Source organism: Tamandua tetradactyla, chromosome X (assembly GCF_023851605.1).
Source record: "Tamandua tetradactyla isolate mTamTet1 chromosome X, mTamTet1.pri, whole genome shotgun sequence".
NCBI classification, from domain to species: Eukaryota; Metazoa; Chordata; class Mammalia; order Pilosa; family Myrmecophagidae; genus Tamandua; species Tamandua tetradactyla.
In genome coordinates, this window is record NC_135353.1 from 63239777 (window position 1) to 63255061 (window position 15285).

The 15285-nt window shown below is 41.7% G+C and overlaps 2 protein-coding genes across 6 annotated transcripts in view; one reads left to right on the forward strand and one right to left on the reverse strand.

The window, feature by feature from the left end:
- The window catches only part of COL4A6 (collagen type IV alpha 6 chain), a 411951-nt gene extending 408298 nt beyond the window's left edge, over window positions 1-3653 (forward strand). The window contains exon 45 of the mRNA XM_077146587.1: window positions 1990-3653. Coding sequence (XP_077002702.1) covers window positions 1990-2250 — 261 coding nt within the window. The 3' untranslated portion in view covers window positions 2251-3653. The remainder of the gene's footprint in view (window positions 1-1989) is intronic.
- A 1303-nt stretch (window positions 3654-4956) lies between these two features.
- Window positions 4957-15285, reverse strand: part of ATG4A (autophagy related 4A cysteine peptidase) — a 123772-nt gene continuing 113443 nt past the window's right edge. For all 5 annotated transcript variants that reach the window (XM_077145881.1, XM_077145884.1, XM_077145882.1 and 2 more), the window contains 7 exons: window positions 15188-15267; window positions 14087-14274; window positions 13887-13965; window positions 9190-9335; window positions 7845-7901; window positions 6260-6368; window positions 4957-5701 (listed from right to left, as the gene is read on the reverse strand). In XM_077145881.1, the coding sequence (XP_077001996.1) occupies window positions 5631-5701; window positions 6260-6368; window positions 7845-7901; window positions 9190-9335; window positions 13887-13965; window positions 14087-14274; window positions 15188-15267 (730 nt within the window). In that variant the 3' untranslated portion in view covers window positions 4957-5630. The remainder of the gene's footprint in view (window positions 5702-6259; window positions 6369-7844; window positions 7902-9189; window positions 9336-13886; window positions 13966-14086; window positions 14275-15187; window positions 15268-15285) is intronic.

The window sequence follows — 15285 nt, forward strand, 5'->3', positions numbered from 1 at the left end:
TTCTACCTGCCCTCCCAGGCCCCTCTGGCCACTTGCCATCTCCTTCCTAAAGGTTCAGTCTCTCCATGTCCTTGGTGGGACTTCTGCTGCCTTTCCATTTCAGTGGAAGGCAGTGGCCAGGCCTTTTGCCTCTTGCTTAAAAAGAGCTAAAAACACCTGTAAGCCCAAGGAGACATCAGATACTTTACATGATAGCCAGTGAATATCTGGGGATGTTGCATCAAATGAAAGGTCTAGTTTAGTGCCAGAAAAATTCCCAGGGAAAACCACCGTGGCTCCCACTGAAGCACCATGCCTCTCCAGCGCTTCTTGGATGAATCTCAAGGATCATGGCCTTGAATCCTCAGGGCAGCATCACTGACCAAAGATAAAAGGCCAGGGGTGAGATGGTGAGGGGTGTCTTTGAACAATTACCAATACCAAAGTTGCAGACTTCCTCATATTAGTGTACTTACCTGGGGTAAAGGACTTCCTTGTCTTGCTGTCTTTGTGAACTGGGCAGTTTATACTAATATAATACAGAATCTCCTCACCTAGCATTCTGTCCTCTCTACCACCCAGACCAGGAAATAAAGAGAAAAGCCCCTGAACTTCCACAAAAAAACCCCACAAAAGCTGTGTACTAAATGTCACATGCTTTGCTCATTGGATTGCTTTTAAACCCTTACTGAGGATCTCTTTACTCTTAATTTACACATAATTCTAATATACTAGAATATCTGTTTTTCTTGAAAATGTGAAAGGGTGGGAAATTGGACTGCCTAGTAAGGCACCTTAAAGCAATGAGAAATGCCTGCTCAAAAGGAGAAAACTATTCGAAGTAGGCCCAAGAACTCTGCAAAATGATGCAGGGTTGTCATTGGGAACGTCTTATTTTGTGTTGGGTGATTATGGGTGTTCATTCAAGGACCCCATACCAAGGGCTGCAGCTTGTAGAGTACATCATAGCTGGCTGTTTCATAAGGTAGGGAAATGTGTTGTTCATTTTAGAAAATTTCCTGTCTGAGGGTAAAAATGAGAAAATCTTTGATGCCTCAGTTATCAAAAGGTCACTTATACAGAGATTCTCCCTCTCCTGAAGTTCTGCAAGGTAAGGTGGCCCTGTGTGTCCAAACTGGGCATTTGTTACATTGGCCATTTGCTGATCCTGGTATTTATTAGGCCTGTTACCCACTTTCTGTGGTCCAGAGAATATTCCAGCTAAGGTGAAGGAAGTGGGGTAGGGATATGGTAAGGTGGGGGCTGCTGTTTATGGGTAGAGTGACTGGAGACTATAGGCTAAGAAATGGCACTGATGGGGAAATCCTGAAATCTAATGCTGAGAGAGCCCTCTGGAACTAGGGCCAAGACATATAGGTCAAATACAACATGGCACACTTTTACTCAGCAGGTAACAAACATATGTCACCTTAAAAGGTGTGGTACAGGTTGAAAATAAAAGTAGTTCTAACAAGGGTAACTTCAGAGTAAGAGTTATTAATAAGGTTGACTGGGGTGGTAGTGGTTCAGTGGTTTAACTAGCTTATGAATATTGCATATTCTTTCCCCTTCTTAGAGTACAATGTACATTAGACAAGGGGCTCTGAGCTGCAGCTCAGAAACCTACTGAATTTTTCTAAGACTCATTTGTCTATGGAAAACATTTTTTGACACCTAACACACCTCGAACTCAATGGGATATCTGCAGTTTGGGAAACACTGATTTAGATGTAGTCATTTCTGGGGTATAATGGGTTAGGAGGGTCCTAGGGAGCTGGCAGGGGGGCGCTCTTGGCCCTGAAGGCTGCTATAGGACAGGGGGAGGATGAGCAGCCCACTGTCCTAAAACACAGCTTTTGGTTTGCTAGCTAGATGCCGGGGCTGAGACAAGGGACCAGTGCTAGAGAACGGAAATGCACATGTCCTCCTGTAGCAGCCAAGTGCCCCATCATCTCCCTGCGCCAGGCCCTGGTAGGCACAGCTCAGACAAGAACCTCCTATCTATTTCAGCACACTGCTGCAGGTGCCGAGGGTGGAGGCCAGTCCCTGGTCTCGCCTGGCTCGTGTTTAGAGGACTTTCGGGCCACTCCTTTCATCGAGTGCAGTGGTGCCCGAGGCACCTGTCACTACTTTGCCAACAAGTACAGTTTTTGGCTCACAACAGTGGAAGAGAAGCAGCAGTTTGGGGAGGAGCCTGCATCTGAAACACTGAAAGCCGGTCAGCTCCACACCCGGGTCAGTCGCTGCCAGGTGTGCATGAAAAGCCTGTGAGGCAGCACCTGCCACTCTGCCCCTTTCCTCCTGCCTCAAAATGGTCACTTGACAAACCTGGGTGACTTGAAGAAGGAAGGCTTACACCCTTTTGCCCATTTGTCACAATTTACTTTAGCGTCTCATTTGGGCTGGACATTGGGCATTGGTCTCCCCCTCATGTCCAATAGATGAGGCCACCCTGCTGAGATCTGCTGTCCCATTTCATTCAACCTGGTGCTACTATTTGATTTGGATGTTTGCATGACTACTTTTGGCTACCTCAGAAAGATTTGGGCCACCACTCTCTTAGACCGCTAGCTTTCTTCACTGTCTTGATCAGAAATCTCTTCATAAAAGTGAATAAGTCATTCCTTCATGTCTGGGGGTCATCACACATTATTTGACTTAAACCGGAACCCAACATTTCCATCTTAAAAACAACAAGGTCAGGCTGAACATTAAGGGATGGCTCAAGTCTGCATAGGCCAAGCCCCACCATTCAAGCAGGCCCTTTCTGTTGTCTAGGCAGGCAACAGAACTAGAATGAGGTAACAGCCTGTTGCCTGAGGTGAGGTTTTATTCCTTCAAAAGTGAGCAAGGCCAGGTCTCATATTGCTTAGGGAGTCTAAGGCCGGCAGTCGAGGGGTGCTTGTTAATTTCATATGGTCCTAGACAAATCACTTCCTCCTTGCTGTGTCTCAAGCCAGAAACAGAGAACTTGGCCTGGTCCTAAGTAGAGCAGAGGATACAACAAATGTGACTAAGGTATAAAAGGAAATGAGAACCACAGTCCTTTTTCCAGGGCCTCAGATAGGGGGGTGGATGGGTAAGGAGGTGTGAATTTTGCTTTAGACTCCAGGAATAAAAAGGTAAATAAATCCCTTGTCTCAATTTCTCAGAAGTCCCTGTTTATTCCAAATGCCATCCAGATGTGTGCAATGTAGCAGATAAAAGCTGCAGTATATTGATTCCTATACATTTTGAGGCTGTTAGAGACTTTTCATTGAAATGTTCTTCCAATACTCTTTCACAGGTAGCCTGTTAAACTACTTTAATACATTTTTAAAATCTCATAAAAATCTAGCAACACCCCGTTTATCAGTTAGCAGACCTCAAGCAAGCCTGAGTTGGTTTTAAAGTGGTTTGAATTCTATTTGGGGGGATTTGTTTTAATCATTTTCTCTAACTACAAGTTTCCTAGAACACTCATCTATGTTGATATGAGGCAGTTCCTTCCAGGTGATTCTCTTTGCTTAAGTATTATGTAAACTGTGCCAATACAGACAAATCATAATCAGTATAATCTGAATACTGTTACCATCACTTCCTATTTGAGTAATAAGCATGGTGTTGGCTTTGTACAAAGCAAATAAAGTAAATTTATCCTGAACATTTGACTCTTTTGATGTTCTTTGAGCAAAATCTTTCTAAAGCCCATCCTAGACAATTCATGCACACCCCTCATCCTTGGTGATTCCTATTCCTGTGTGTCACGCTTTATAACTAGACAAGTGAGGCAGGAAAAAAAATCAGAAGACAAAGTCAAAGGGCTGAAAGACCCATCTTAATGGTCAACAAATCCATAACCTGCTTCAAAATAAGCCTATAAGTGCTTTTATCCCTATCACATGTAAGAGTTCCAAAAAGACGTTTCCATACTTCTGTGGCCTCAGTATCATGTGCAGATAAAAGTGGAGAAATATTAAAGTTGCTAAAGTCAAATTTAAGATACATAGTGTATGTATGTATATATATATATATATATATATATATATATATATATATATGCTTGCCTATATATACATAAAATACATCTTCTGGAAGAAAAAACAAATTATTAACAATAGAAGCTTGCAGGGAAAGAAGCTGACTTGTAGGAGGGAGAGGAATTTCATTGAATACCATTTTTTAAATTTTCAATTTTTTTTTTTTTTTTTTTGCATGGGCAGGCACCGGGAATCGAACCCGGGTCTCTGGAATGGCAAGTGAGAACTCTGCCTGCTGAGCCACCGTGGCCCGCCCACATTTTCAATTTTGAACCACTGGAATACATTATTTCCTGAAAAATGAAAATAAATGGCATATAAGGGAACAATATTATAATATTCTGAAATATACAAAAAATAAAAACAAAAAAATAGACTTTGTGCTAGCTTCTAAATCGTGGTTGCTGGCCTTCCTCAGGATTTGGTTGATGTCAGAGGTGAAATCCACACAAGCTAAGAGGGTAAGGAAAGTGAAAAGACATTGCTGGTACTTGAGGTGCATCCTCACAAGAGAGTGCCTACCAAAGCCATTTTGATGAATGTGTGCTATAAAACTTAGTATGTTGCTAGTCATCAAGTGCTTTGGAATTGTATTTGGTACATAGATAAAGTATCACGATATAAATAATTCTTTCTAAATATGGCTGTTAACCAAAATGGAGTATAATTCAAACACAACTTATTTTTGATTTCTCAAACAAAAAAATCAGCATTTTAAATCAAAGTACGGCTTGGTTTTAGGGCCAAATCTAGCCTACTGCCTACTTTTGTAAATGTTTTTTTGTTTTGGTAAATACTGTTTTATTAGAACATAGCCACACTTATACACTTGCATGTTGTCTATGGCTGCTTTGGGACCACAGCAGAGTTGAGTAGTTGGGACAGAGACCACATGGCCTACAAAGCCTAATATATTTAATATCTGGTCCTTTGCAAAAAAAAGTTTGCTGACCCTTAATTTTAGCAGTCATGATTTGATTTAATGACAAAGTGACAGCTGACACAAGCATCAGTAAGGATGGTGAGAATAACCTCTCACAAAAAGTAAGGTTCCCTTAAATAGGAAGGAGATTGAGAAGTGTGCATTTAACATAATTTCTTTGACAAACTTTTTGATATACAACTATTGAAAATACATATTCAAATAATTTAACAAGAACATCTTCTCCCTGATTCAGTCACTTTATTATTAGGACAAGAGAACAGATTGCTTCTTAGTATTTAGCCCAAAGGAAGTCACACCTGAAAGGGTGAAGAAGAACAAAGTAACTATCTCTCATCTGCTGGTGCTCAAAGCAGGATGGGAGCCGCAGGATGGGAGCTGCTGTCTGTCTTCCACATGTCCACCTCCTCATTTTGTAGCTGAAGACTCCTCATGTAAGACAAGCTGGGAAGCAAAGGACTCCTCCTAATCTCTCTGCTCTGAGGCTTCTTGATAGTTCCATTTCTTTCTGGGGAAGGGTTGTTTGCTTGTGTGTTTTCTGAGAAATTTTCGGCTGAGTCATGATTGTTATGGAATTGGTATGCTGTTAGCATATCAGGCACTTGCTGACTAGAAAAGTTTTATGCGATAAGTTCACGTTCTTATGGAGCCAAATGGAAGACAGACCCCTAAACTGAGTTCACACTATTCTATATGCTCAGAATCTCAAAATCTTCCTCCAGGTCAAACTCCTCTAGTTGTTCTGTGGAGTCTATGAATTCTATCAGAATACAGAAAGGAGAAATAAGAAAAATGTGCATTTAGGTTGAAGCAGTCAATACATTACTCAGTTGTTTAGTCTATGAATTTTTCAGTTGTTCTGCTAAAGAAAAAAAAGTTATCTGGATGATACAGATAGGACCACTGCCAAATACTAGAAACGCTTTATGGGGAATCAAAATAACTGGATTTGTTATTACATAGTCCCATTCACAATGATAAGGCTGAGGCTCTGCAAGACCTTTGAGGTATCTTTTGAATCACCCACGGCCTCTGGTTCATTATTTTGAACCAACCAAATGATTAGAAAAAAATTCAAATCATTTTGATTTTGCAAAGAACTTCAGCACTGAGCGCATTTTCTAATATTATTCCTTTTTGAAATTGGTCAATACAAGTTCATCAGAAAATTTAAATAATCAGAAACACCATTCCTCAACCAATCTAGTTGAGTGGAAATTTTATTTTCTGTGGAAAGCATGAGCCACAATTGTTTCTGTCTCATGCAACAATTGCTACCTGTGGATCTGCTGGCCAAGAGCCCTGAACAATAGCTTACCTGCCCCAGTGGTGGTCACTTCTGGCTTGGATGGAGGAACAAAGGGAGGCCAATGGGATGGATGTTTCTGAACCAATTCAAACATCCTTAAATTCTCCCTTAGAATTTCCTGAGGAGACATAAAATCAATAGTAAAGACAGCAGATTCACTACATTTCAATTTTGTAACTGCTATCCAATGGGCAATCTATGACACCAAACCCTAAGAGAGCAGCCTGGTTGTTGAAAAGTGTAAACAAAGGCCTAGCAGATATACCCCATCCCCTATTTGACCCATCCGAAGAGTAAGCCCTCTTCAGTTCTATATACTGTTGCCCCAGAGGGAACATCTGATGAAAAGCCAGTACATGGTGCCCATGCTCCATCCATGAAGTTTGAGTCAAATGCCAGTTACATGGGCTCACCTCAATTTAGGGGTGAGATGTTCCTGAAGTGTTGGCTCCAAAGCAAATGTTGATTAATCAAACTGAAACTGCCCCAGGGGAACACTGCTACAAGTTTCACTTGGCTTCAAGTTTATTCTAAAGTTTATGGTATGTGTCCCAATTTAAAAGGCAGTCTTAGAAAATTATCATTCTCACTTTAAATGTGATATAAATACAGTTTTACTGCATTCTGAAATATAAGTATTGCCTTTAGATAATAAGTTTCCATTTTTTCTCAGCTATTTATTAATTGGGGTTTCTGTTAGGGACATTAATCATTTGCTCACGTGTGAAGAAAAATCTTTCCTCCTTATGCTCAGTAAGGCTCTGGGCTCCCATTTCTCCAATATCTTTGTTTTATAGATGGGAGAACTTCAGGTCTCCTGTGACCCTGTCCAGGGCTCTTTAAACTACTCTGTGATCTCATTTTATTTGCTCAGTAACAATTTATCAAAGTCTTCCACATGTTAGACAGGTATTAGAGGCTGATGATGAAGAAGGCAGATAAGAAGATCAGTAAGCCAGCAAAACAATGCCTTTGTACATAGTAAAATAACAAAAGAAATAATAACTTACTTTGGTAGTTATAAGGATTTCTGCAAATTGTGTTTCTTTTCAGTGGTAGTGTGCCTATGGCTGATATAAATAAAACAGCCAATAGAGGGCAAGCTCTAAACCATGATGGAATGTATTAAACTTTAAATGAACCATTAAACAAAGTAGAAATGTATGGCTTCTTCAACCATACATTTGGTTGGTTTCTTCAGCCATCTCAGTGTTATGAGCAGGGTATTGAAGAATTTAGGCTAAGTTATATGAAATTGGCATTTTTAAGGTTACAACAGTAGAAGATTAGTTGAATGTTTCATATGACTCAACTCAATGTTATATATGACTCATAGGATTAATAAGATGAAACATCAAGTAGTTAAAAACATTGCTCACTTGATATGCTAAGCATATTTCAAACAAAAGTTTTACTTTGGTTCCCCCAAAGTTATGCACAATTCCTCACATCTGACAGGTTTTTTGCCTTAGATTCTTTCTCTTGCAATAGTCATAGCAGACCAAATTTATGCTACTATGCAAAACGATCTTGAAAAGGGATCATATTGAGTAACTATCATTTTTTTAAGACTAAGGAAAACATGTATCTTTACCTTCTGAACAAGGCTACACCAGTTATCAAAGTCTTTTTCTTCTTTGCAGAAAAATCCCTTGGGGAGAAGCAAAAGAACACAACTTAGATTTGGACAGGGGCACCAAGGCAGGCCCTTTATATTAGAAGGTGGAGCTTTGGCCCAGAATTAGGATGTGGGCCACTCTTTGTATCTGTCCTTCCAGCAATAAGGAGGAAGGCTGTCTGGGCTTCTCTCCTAGCCCACTGTCTCACTTGTACACACAAATTTGTGCACCTGCTTGCTTGCTTGCTCATGCTGTCTCTACAACCTCTTCTCCTCTCTCCCCCTTTCTCTCTATTTCTCCCACTCTCAGTCTTTCTCTTTTTCCCCATCCCTTTCCTTGCCTGTCTCCCTCCCTGTCTCTTTCCCCTCATGCTGTGAGATACAGTAACTTGAAGGCCAGTGTCCAAAGCACAGGGTTAATTCCATTATATTCAATGCACAAATATACACATCTTTAAAGATTATTCAATTAAACCAGCAAACAAAAGCCAAATAGTACTTTAAGCTAGCAGCAATATTTAATAAGTTGGATTTGACCTTAAGGAAATTAGCTGTTTGAATAAATAACAGTTAGCCTCCTCCTCATCCTCAGAGCTGCCCTAAATTAATGGAAGAATAGTTTGAAACAAGAGAAGAACATTGTCAGCTCTCAGTAACTGGTGCCGTGATAGTTGGGTTAAACTAAAAAGAGGCTACAGATGGGTCTTAGAACCATTGGCTATCTTACAGGTAGATGCCCCTTCGATGTATGTAAACAGCAATCTTATTTCCAGGGAAAAACAACTCCCTGGATTGTGTGCATATAGAAATGGCCACCGTCCACCCAGGGGCTTTGCCCCCTTAACCCTCCTTAGTTAGGCTCCACATTCTTTCCTGTACTTGGGTGACAATAATTAGAAGGCAGTAAGTCAGGAAAAGAGAGAAAGATAATAATACAAACTGTAGCTAACATTTACAGAATGTTTACGGTGTGCCAGACACTGTGCTAAGTACTTTATACTCCCATCTCATACAATCCTCACAACAACCCTACAAGAAAGGAGTTATTATTTATTTCATTTTAGAGATGAGAAAACCAAGGTTCAGAAAGCTTAGTGACTCCCCATAAGTCCTTAGCTACTAAGTGGCAGAACCTAGATTCTAACTCAAGAAGTTTGGGTTCAAAGTCCATTACTTCCCACTAAACTAAACTGACTCTCAGGGGGGTGGAGAAAGAACATTCTCTTGCCTCCCTACCTAGCAACTTGGATAACTCCTAGTGAACCACTCTGTAAGAGGGTAGTGTCGTATCTTTTGGCCCATTCAATCTTCAGATACCCACCAATGCTACAGAAGGATCCAAGTTCAGGATGCTCATTCGCTGTGGGGACTGCAGGCAATGGAAAGTCTGGTCATCAACCGTTCCATTCTCTTCAGTGTCGACAAAGGTCTGGGTTGTGTGAGGGTCCAAGAAGATGAGCTCATCACCTGTTTTGAATGAAGCATGCTTAACCTTCCAAGAATCACCGGTCTTGGCATTGCTGCCTTTGGAAGAAGGAACTCTGGTTCTCCTAATCCCTCCCTTGGTGATGATGAGAATGGGATGACAAAAACCTGAAGCCAGACCAAGCATGCTTGAAGGAAGCTACCCGTGCCCAAATCCAATCATTCAATTAGAAGACTTTCCCCAGGGTTTCCATCTTGAAGTTCAAGTCCAAAAATGGAGAGTGACAGGTTGGTAAAGGTGGGAATGAGAGACTGCAGATGACATGGCAGGCTCTGTGAGCAGCAGTAGCAAAGAGGTGGTAAGTAGAATCATCAGGCCATGAGCCCAGGTTCCATTAAGGAGCTTCCTGCCTCTTTTAACACTGGAAAGCACTTTCATCTGACCATTGGTTCTCAGACCTATGGTCAGAGAGCACTTGTGGTTAGGCAAATTATCTTGGCCCCTCATAAGAAATGCTACCCAGACAGAATGGGTAGGCTGACTCTGTTCTGGATAAGATACCATGGCTGACTTCTGGTCTTGATGGGCTATCAAGTTAGTAATTTTTAGCAAGTTAGTAATTCCTGTCAGAAAGCACTGCTTTTGTCACATTAGCATAAGTACAGACACACCCTCTGGGAAAAATCACTTTGAGATGAGTGCCTTTTACAAGTGAGAGAAAAGTCCTGCTTCATTAAACTGAAAAAGCCTAACCTAATAATGACTTTTTAAATACAGTGAAGAGTTTGGGATAGTAAAATTTCTAGTTTTACCCTTTATTCAAAGGGCTGAGAGACTCCCTAATGCTCACCAGAGGCATGTTACGTAGTCAAATGTACATAAAGGGGTACTCTAATCTCATCGTCCAGACCTGAGAATCATCTGAGTCTCTGTCCTAGAATATATAAGGCAGCCAAAGAAAGATCTACCTGCACCAGGAGAATGGGTTAGAGATGTCCCAAAGACCTTCCCTAGAGTGACATCCAGGATTGTGTTGGTAATACCTACATGCTTCTGTTGGCAAAGGACTTGTTTCTGAAGTCTGATGAGAAATTCAACTTCATCATATACCTTAGGAAAGCCACTTAATTCACTCACTGTCTTGACTTCCCTGTTTGCAAACTGGGGTCATTGTGCCTGTTCTACTTACCTCACATGGGAATTATAAGAACTAGAAGATTTCAACTCTGTGAAATGCTTAAAACACCAATACAAGGTGGTCATAGAAGTATCTTGCTCAGGATCATTTCTCCACATACAGGAAATCAATGCCCCATTATGATTTGCTTTATAAAAGTCAAGGAACATTTCCCCCCTAGACCACATCTCTTCTATTAAGAGAAGTCACCATGCCCAAAAAGGTAAGTGAGGTCAGTTCTATAAAAAAAGCCTCACGTTGCAATGAAGAGCAACAACCAAGATGTTTAGAAGAAAGCTTATCTAAGACCAGGGGAAGGAAGTCATGGATAGGAAAATGGAAAGCCAAAGCAGGGTTAGAACCAGTCTACAAGAGTGTTCCAAGTTAAGGTGCTAGGAATAATGATATCCCCTTCTCTGACTCCGGCCAGGACCTTTTCTCCTGCTGGGTGTGTGTGTGTGTACATGTGTACAGCAGATCTTTGTAGGCTGCCTCATTTCTGAGAGTGCTAATAACAGAGAGTAGAAAATGGAAAAATTCCTAGAAATGATGTCAGAACTAAACAAAGGTCTCTAATGAGGTCTGGGGAGAAGAGACAGGCTAGTCAACCATCTGCAGAAATAGGCCAACAAAATGGATCTTGAAGTAGCAACCTATACCCAAGTGGAAGAATAAACGTCTCTTTCTTTGTAAGTAGACAAAATCTGACAGGCAGAGTCTCACCCTGGCCATATTCTCCCATACCTGGTGCTTCTCCTGGCTTTTAACAGAGCAAGAGAGACCTAGGCAAGCAATGTGGTATGCTAGGCAGAGATGCTGATTTGGGCTTAAATACTGGCTTTGCTACTTTCTGGCTGGATGATCTTGAGGAAATATCTCTCTTAATCTTAGTTTTACTCTCTGTAAAATAGAAATTACAATGTCTACCTCTCAGGGATGTTGTGAGGGATTAAATACTAATATATATATATGTGGCACTTTGCAGAGTCCCTGGCACAGACACTTGCTCAGTAAATGGCAGTTCTCAACCCTTCCTTCCTTTCAGAGACCAATCTGAACCACCCAATCCAATATAGTAAGGGGATGAATCAGAATAGGGGATTTGAGAGACTATGGGATCTCAAGAGAAGTCTGCACAAAGGACTTATAAAAGTCAATAGGGGGCAGTGTGACGGTGACTCAGTGGCAGAATTCTCGCCTGCCATGCCGGAGACACGGGTTTGATTCCCGATGCCTGCATATGTAAAAAAAAAAAAAAAAAAAGTTAATGGGCCAAGATGGTTTCTAGGCCAAATAAGTCCTGAAACCCAGAGTTATCAGTCTCTCCAAGAGCATCAACCAGTTGCATCTCCCTTCCCTATAATGTCAACACACCTTTTCGAATAAAGAAGTTAGAATGGTCATTGCTCAAATATCCCTAAAGATTGGGAGAAGGATCAAAGGAAAAGGAGGAATTGCAATAGAGAAGATAGGATTTAACAAATGAGTATAACTACTGAACCATTAAATTGATATATATATATATTTGTCTCCAGTGTCTTAGAGCAGCTAGAAGGAAATACCTGAAATTGTGGAACTTTAACTTATATCACACATTGAAATTTGTTCTATAACTACTTGTTTTGAAATTTGCCATGTTTTTGTATATATATATTTCACGAGAAAAAATGTTTTTTAAAAAAGTTGATGAGCAAATGGGCATTGTGTGACATTCTATCTTAAGAATTGCCCCACATCTGTTGAATGAATAGTCAAACTTTACAAAAGTCATCCCAACCCAGTGACCTCAGCAAACAGGAGGGTTATACCAGCTTGGCAAATTCTCTCTGAGTAACTTGAGATAGGGAGGACAGGGCACCCGGGAATCACAAACACTATTCATTGAGATGCTGCCAAAATAATTTTCCAATCAGTTCCAACCGTGTCCTCAAGCACAAGCAAGAGGAAATATATTTTTTGTGACCCCTTACTTGACAAGAGTCCCAAAGCTTAGTAACAGGGGGCACCTAAATTTACATAACTCTAAATACTGAGTTTTTTCCATAGAGAGAAAAAACAAAAGCCTCCACGGTCTCTGAATTTTCCATCAAACTGTAATTCTTATGGTCAACCAATAGGTGGCAGCATTACAAAGAGCAGAGGCAACTGTGTGAACCACTCCCCCACCACTCTTATTAGCAAGCAAAGGAAAGAGGTGTTGGGGTCAGTGCGTCCTAAATGCCTGGGTCTTTTTTGAGTGCTTAACTGTGGCAGGACAACATGGTTAGGCTGTTAGCCCTATTTCACATAAGAAGAACCTGAGACTGAGTTTATATCTTTTTCCTGCTGTCACACAGCTTAGCAAGTGGTGATTGATGGGGGGGACAGATATACAAACCCAGGTATGTCTGTTTCCACACCCCCTCACTCCCTAAATCTTCAATGGGGAGGCTGAGCAAACCAACATTCAGCTTCTCCTCTGCACACCCCCTTCATGCCATTACCCTGTACCTATTCTGGCTCTCCCTTGCCTGTCCTTTAATCTATGCTCATATCTTCCTTGGAGATCAGTGTCAGACCAGAGATGTCCTGTACCAAATTTCTCTAGCCGCATCACTCCCTTACTCCTGCCCTTCAGGACTAATCTTGCATCTAGGTCCCTGTTACTCAATGTGTAGCCTTAGACCAGCAGCAGCAGCATCACTTAGTTGGAAATTCAGAATCTCAGGCCCCACCCCAGGCCTACTAAGTCTGCATTTAAATAAGATCTCAAGGTGACTCATATGCACATTGATGTTTGAGAAGCACAGGGCTAGCACACCTTGTATGCCAAGGACCTTAAATGGTCATAGCTGGTGAGTAAAGTGACTAGGTTTCCAGAGGTGCAAGCTGTGCAAGGATGCACGTTAGGATCTGCATTAGGAGGCTAGTGGTTTTAAGGTTTAGTCCCCATTATCAGGAGAGGTATACCTTTGTCTTTGCCTCCTCTAATTCCCACCCTGTTAAGGCTCTAAACAATGAGCCAGCAGGAAGCCAGAGGACTGCCCCTATCCTTACTGCCAAGACCCCAATAAGGGGGTGTGGGTGGGGGTTGGCAAGTCCAAGGTGGTGAAACCCTGCTGCCCTGAGCCCCACAGGAAAGAGAAAGACAATGACGTGACCTTGGAGCAATCCAGTGGGGAAGCAACAGTGAAACCATCTTATCAAGAAGCAAGGAAGCACTCGAGATATTGAAAAGGAATCTGCTTTCACTCAGGCGCAGGGAAGTATCACTTTCCTTAGATCAGTTGGGAAACAGAATGAGCTGGACAGAGGCCACACAGCATCCCTGGGGTAGACAGGCACCCACTAACTGGAATTGTCTGGGCTTCCATGCAAACCTTCTCCCGCACCTCCCTAGCCCATGATGACTTACTTGTGATTCCTCTTTTCTTACCTAAGAATCCTATGAAATAATAGGCGTTATTTGGTTTTCCTCCTAATGCCCCTAAAGACTGTGGCATCTTAAAACACTCCTAGAAGGGAAGACAATGCAAGATTCTCAACTCACTTGTGGACTGCTGCTCACGGATCTCTGTGCTCACATGGAAGTGTGATGGGCAGGCAGCAATGGGCTTTGGAAAAGGAGTCACTTACTTTGAATGCATCAACATAAACAGGGTTGATTTGGTTTATGCCCAGGCGAAGGGGCACAATGAGCAGCAGGGGTTTCCAGGTCAGGTAACATGCAGAGGTGCCCTTACTCTGGTTCGAAGCATTCAGAGAATCTGGGGGGCTTTCACTGGCTATGTCAGCACTCAAGGGAAGGACACAGCACATTTTTTCTAGAAATGGAGACAAGAGAACTGAGTAAATAAGGGGTATCTGGAAGAGACTCCAAAGGCAAAACTAAAGGGGACCTCACATGATACTCCTTGTCTGGAATGCCCTCCACTCTGTCCACCCAGGGCCTGGCTTGGTCTACCTCCTCCAGGAAGCCCAAGCCACTCCTCCAGCCCTCACTGTTTTTCATTCTGGCAATTGTACACTTGCTTAGCTCTGGTAACATACTATAAGATCAATAAGAAAATCTCATTTCTCATCCCAGTCTGCAAGGGCCTTTGAAAAAGGAACTGCATCTTTGGGTTTCTCTAATTTCCATGCCAAGAAGCACAGGGCTGGGGAAGGGCGGGCCTACACAAATGACTTTTTTTTTTTTTTTTTTAGAAAATATCTTTTAATTGCCTTTCTTCCATTTGAAAGTAAGATATCATTTTTATACAAGATACCAACCGTAGTTAGGCCTCCCTTGCCCCTTTGGTGTTGACCTGTTTTATCAAGTATATGGAAATAGCTCTACAATAGCCTTAGAATACATCAGTGGAATGGTTTTGTGGGTGAAACCACCTTTAATAATCTTCGTTTATGCTTAATCCCTCCTCAAGGATGTCCAAAATTGAATCAAACAAATGACTCTTTGGCAGTTTAACTTATTATACTCATTGGGAGTCTCCGGCAGGGAAAGGCCCTGGCACCTCACTGAGGGTAGCAAGGAGCCTCTAATTGTTCTCTCCCATCCAGAAAGCTGAAAGGGAAAAGAAAAACGGTACAGGGAATGATTAACCAGAGCCCTAGTGCTCCCCTAAGCTTAATGCCCTGATGGGGCAAGTCAGAGAGACTCTCTAGAGCCCTAGCTTTCTAAGTGGTGAGCAAGGAATTCATCACCCGCCAATGGGAAGATAAAGTCTTGGGACTCACTGATATCTTCAATGACCACTGTGTTATCCATTGAAACATAAACAGCCAAGGAATTCCACTCGTCAAATAAAGCAAGTTTTCTGCAAAGGAACATGTAA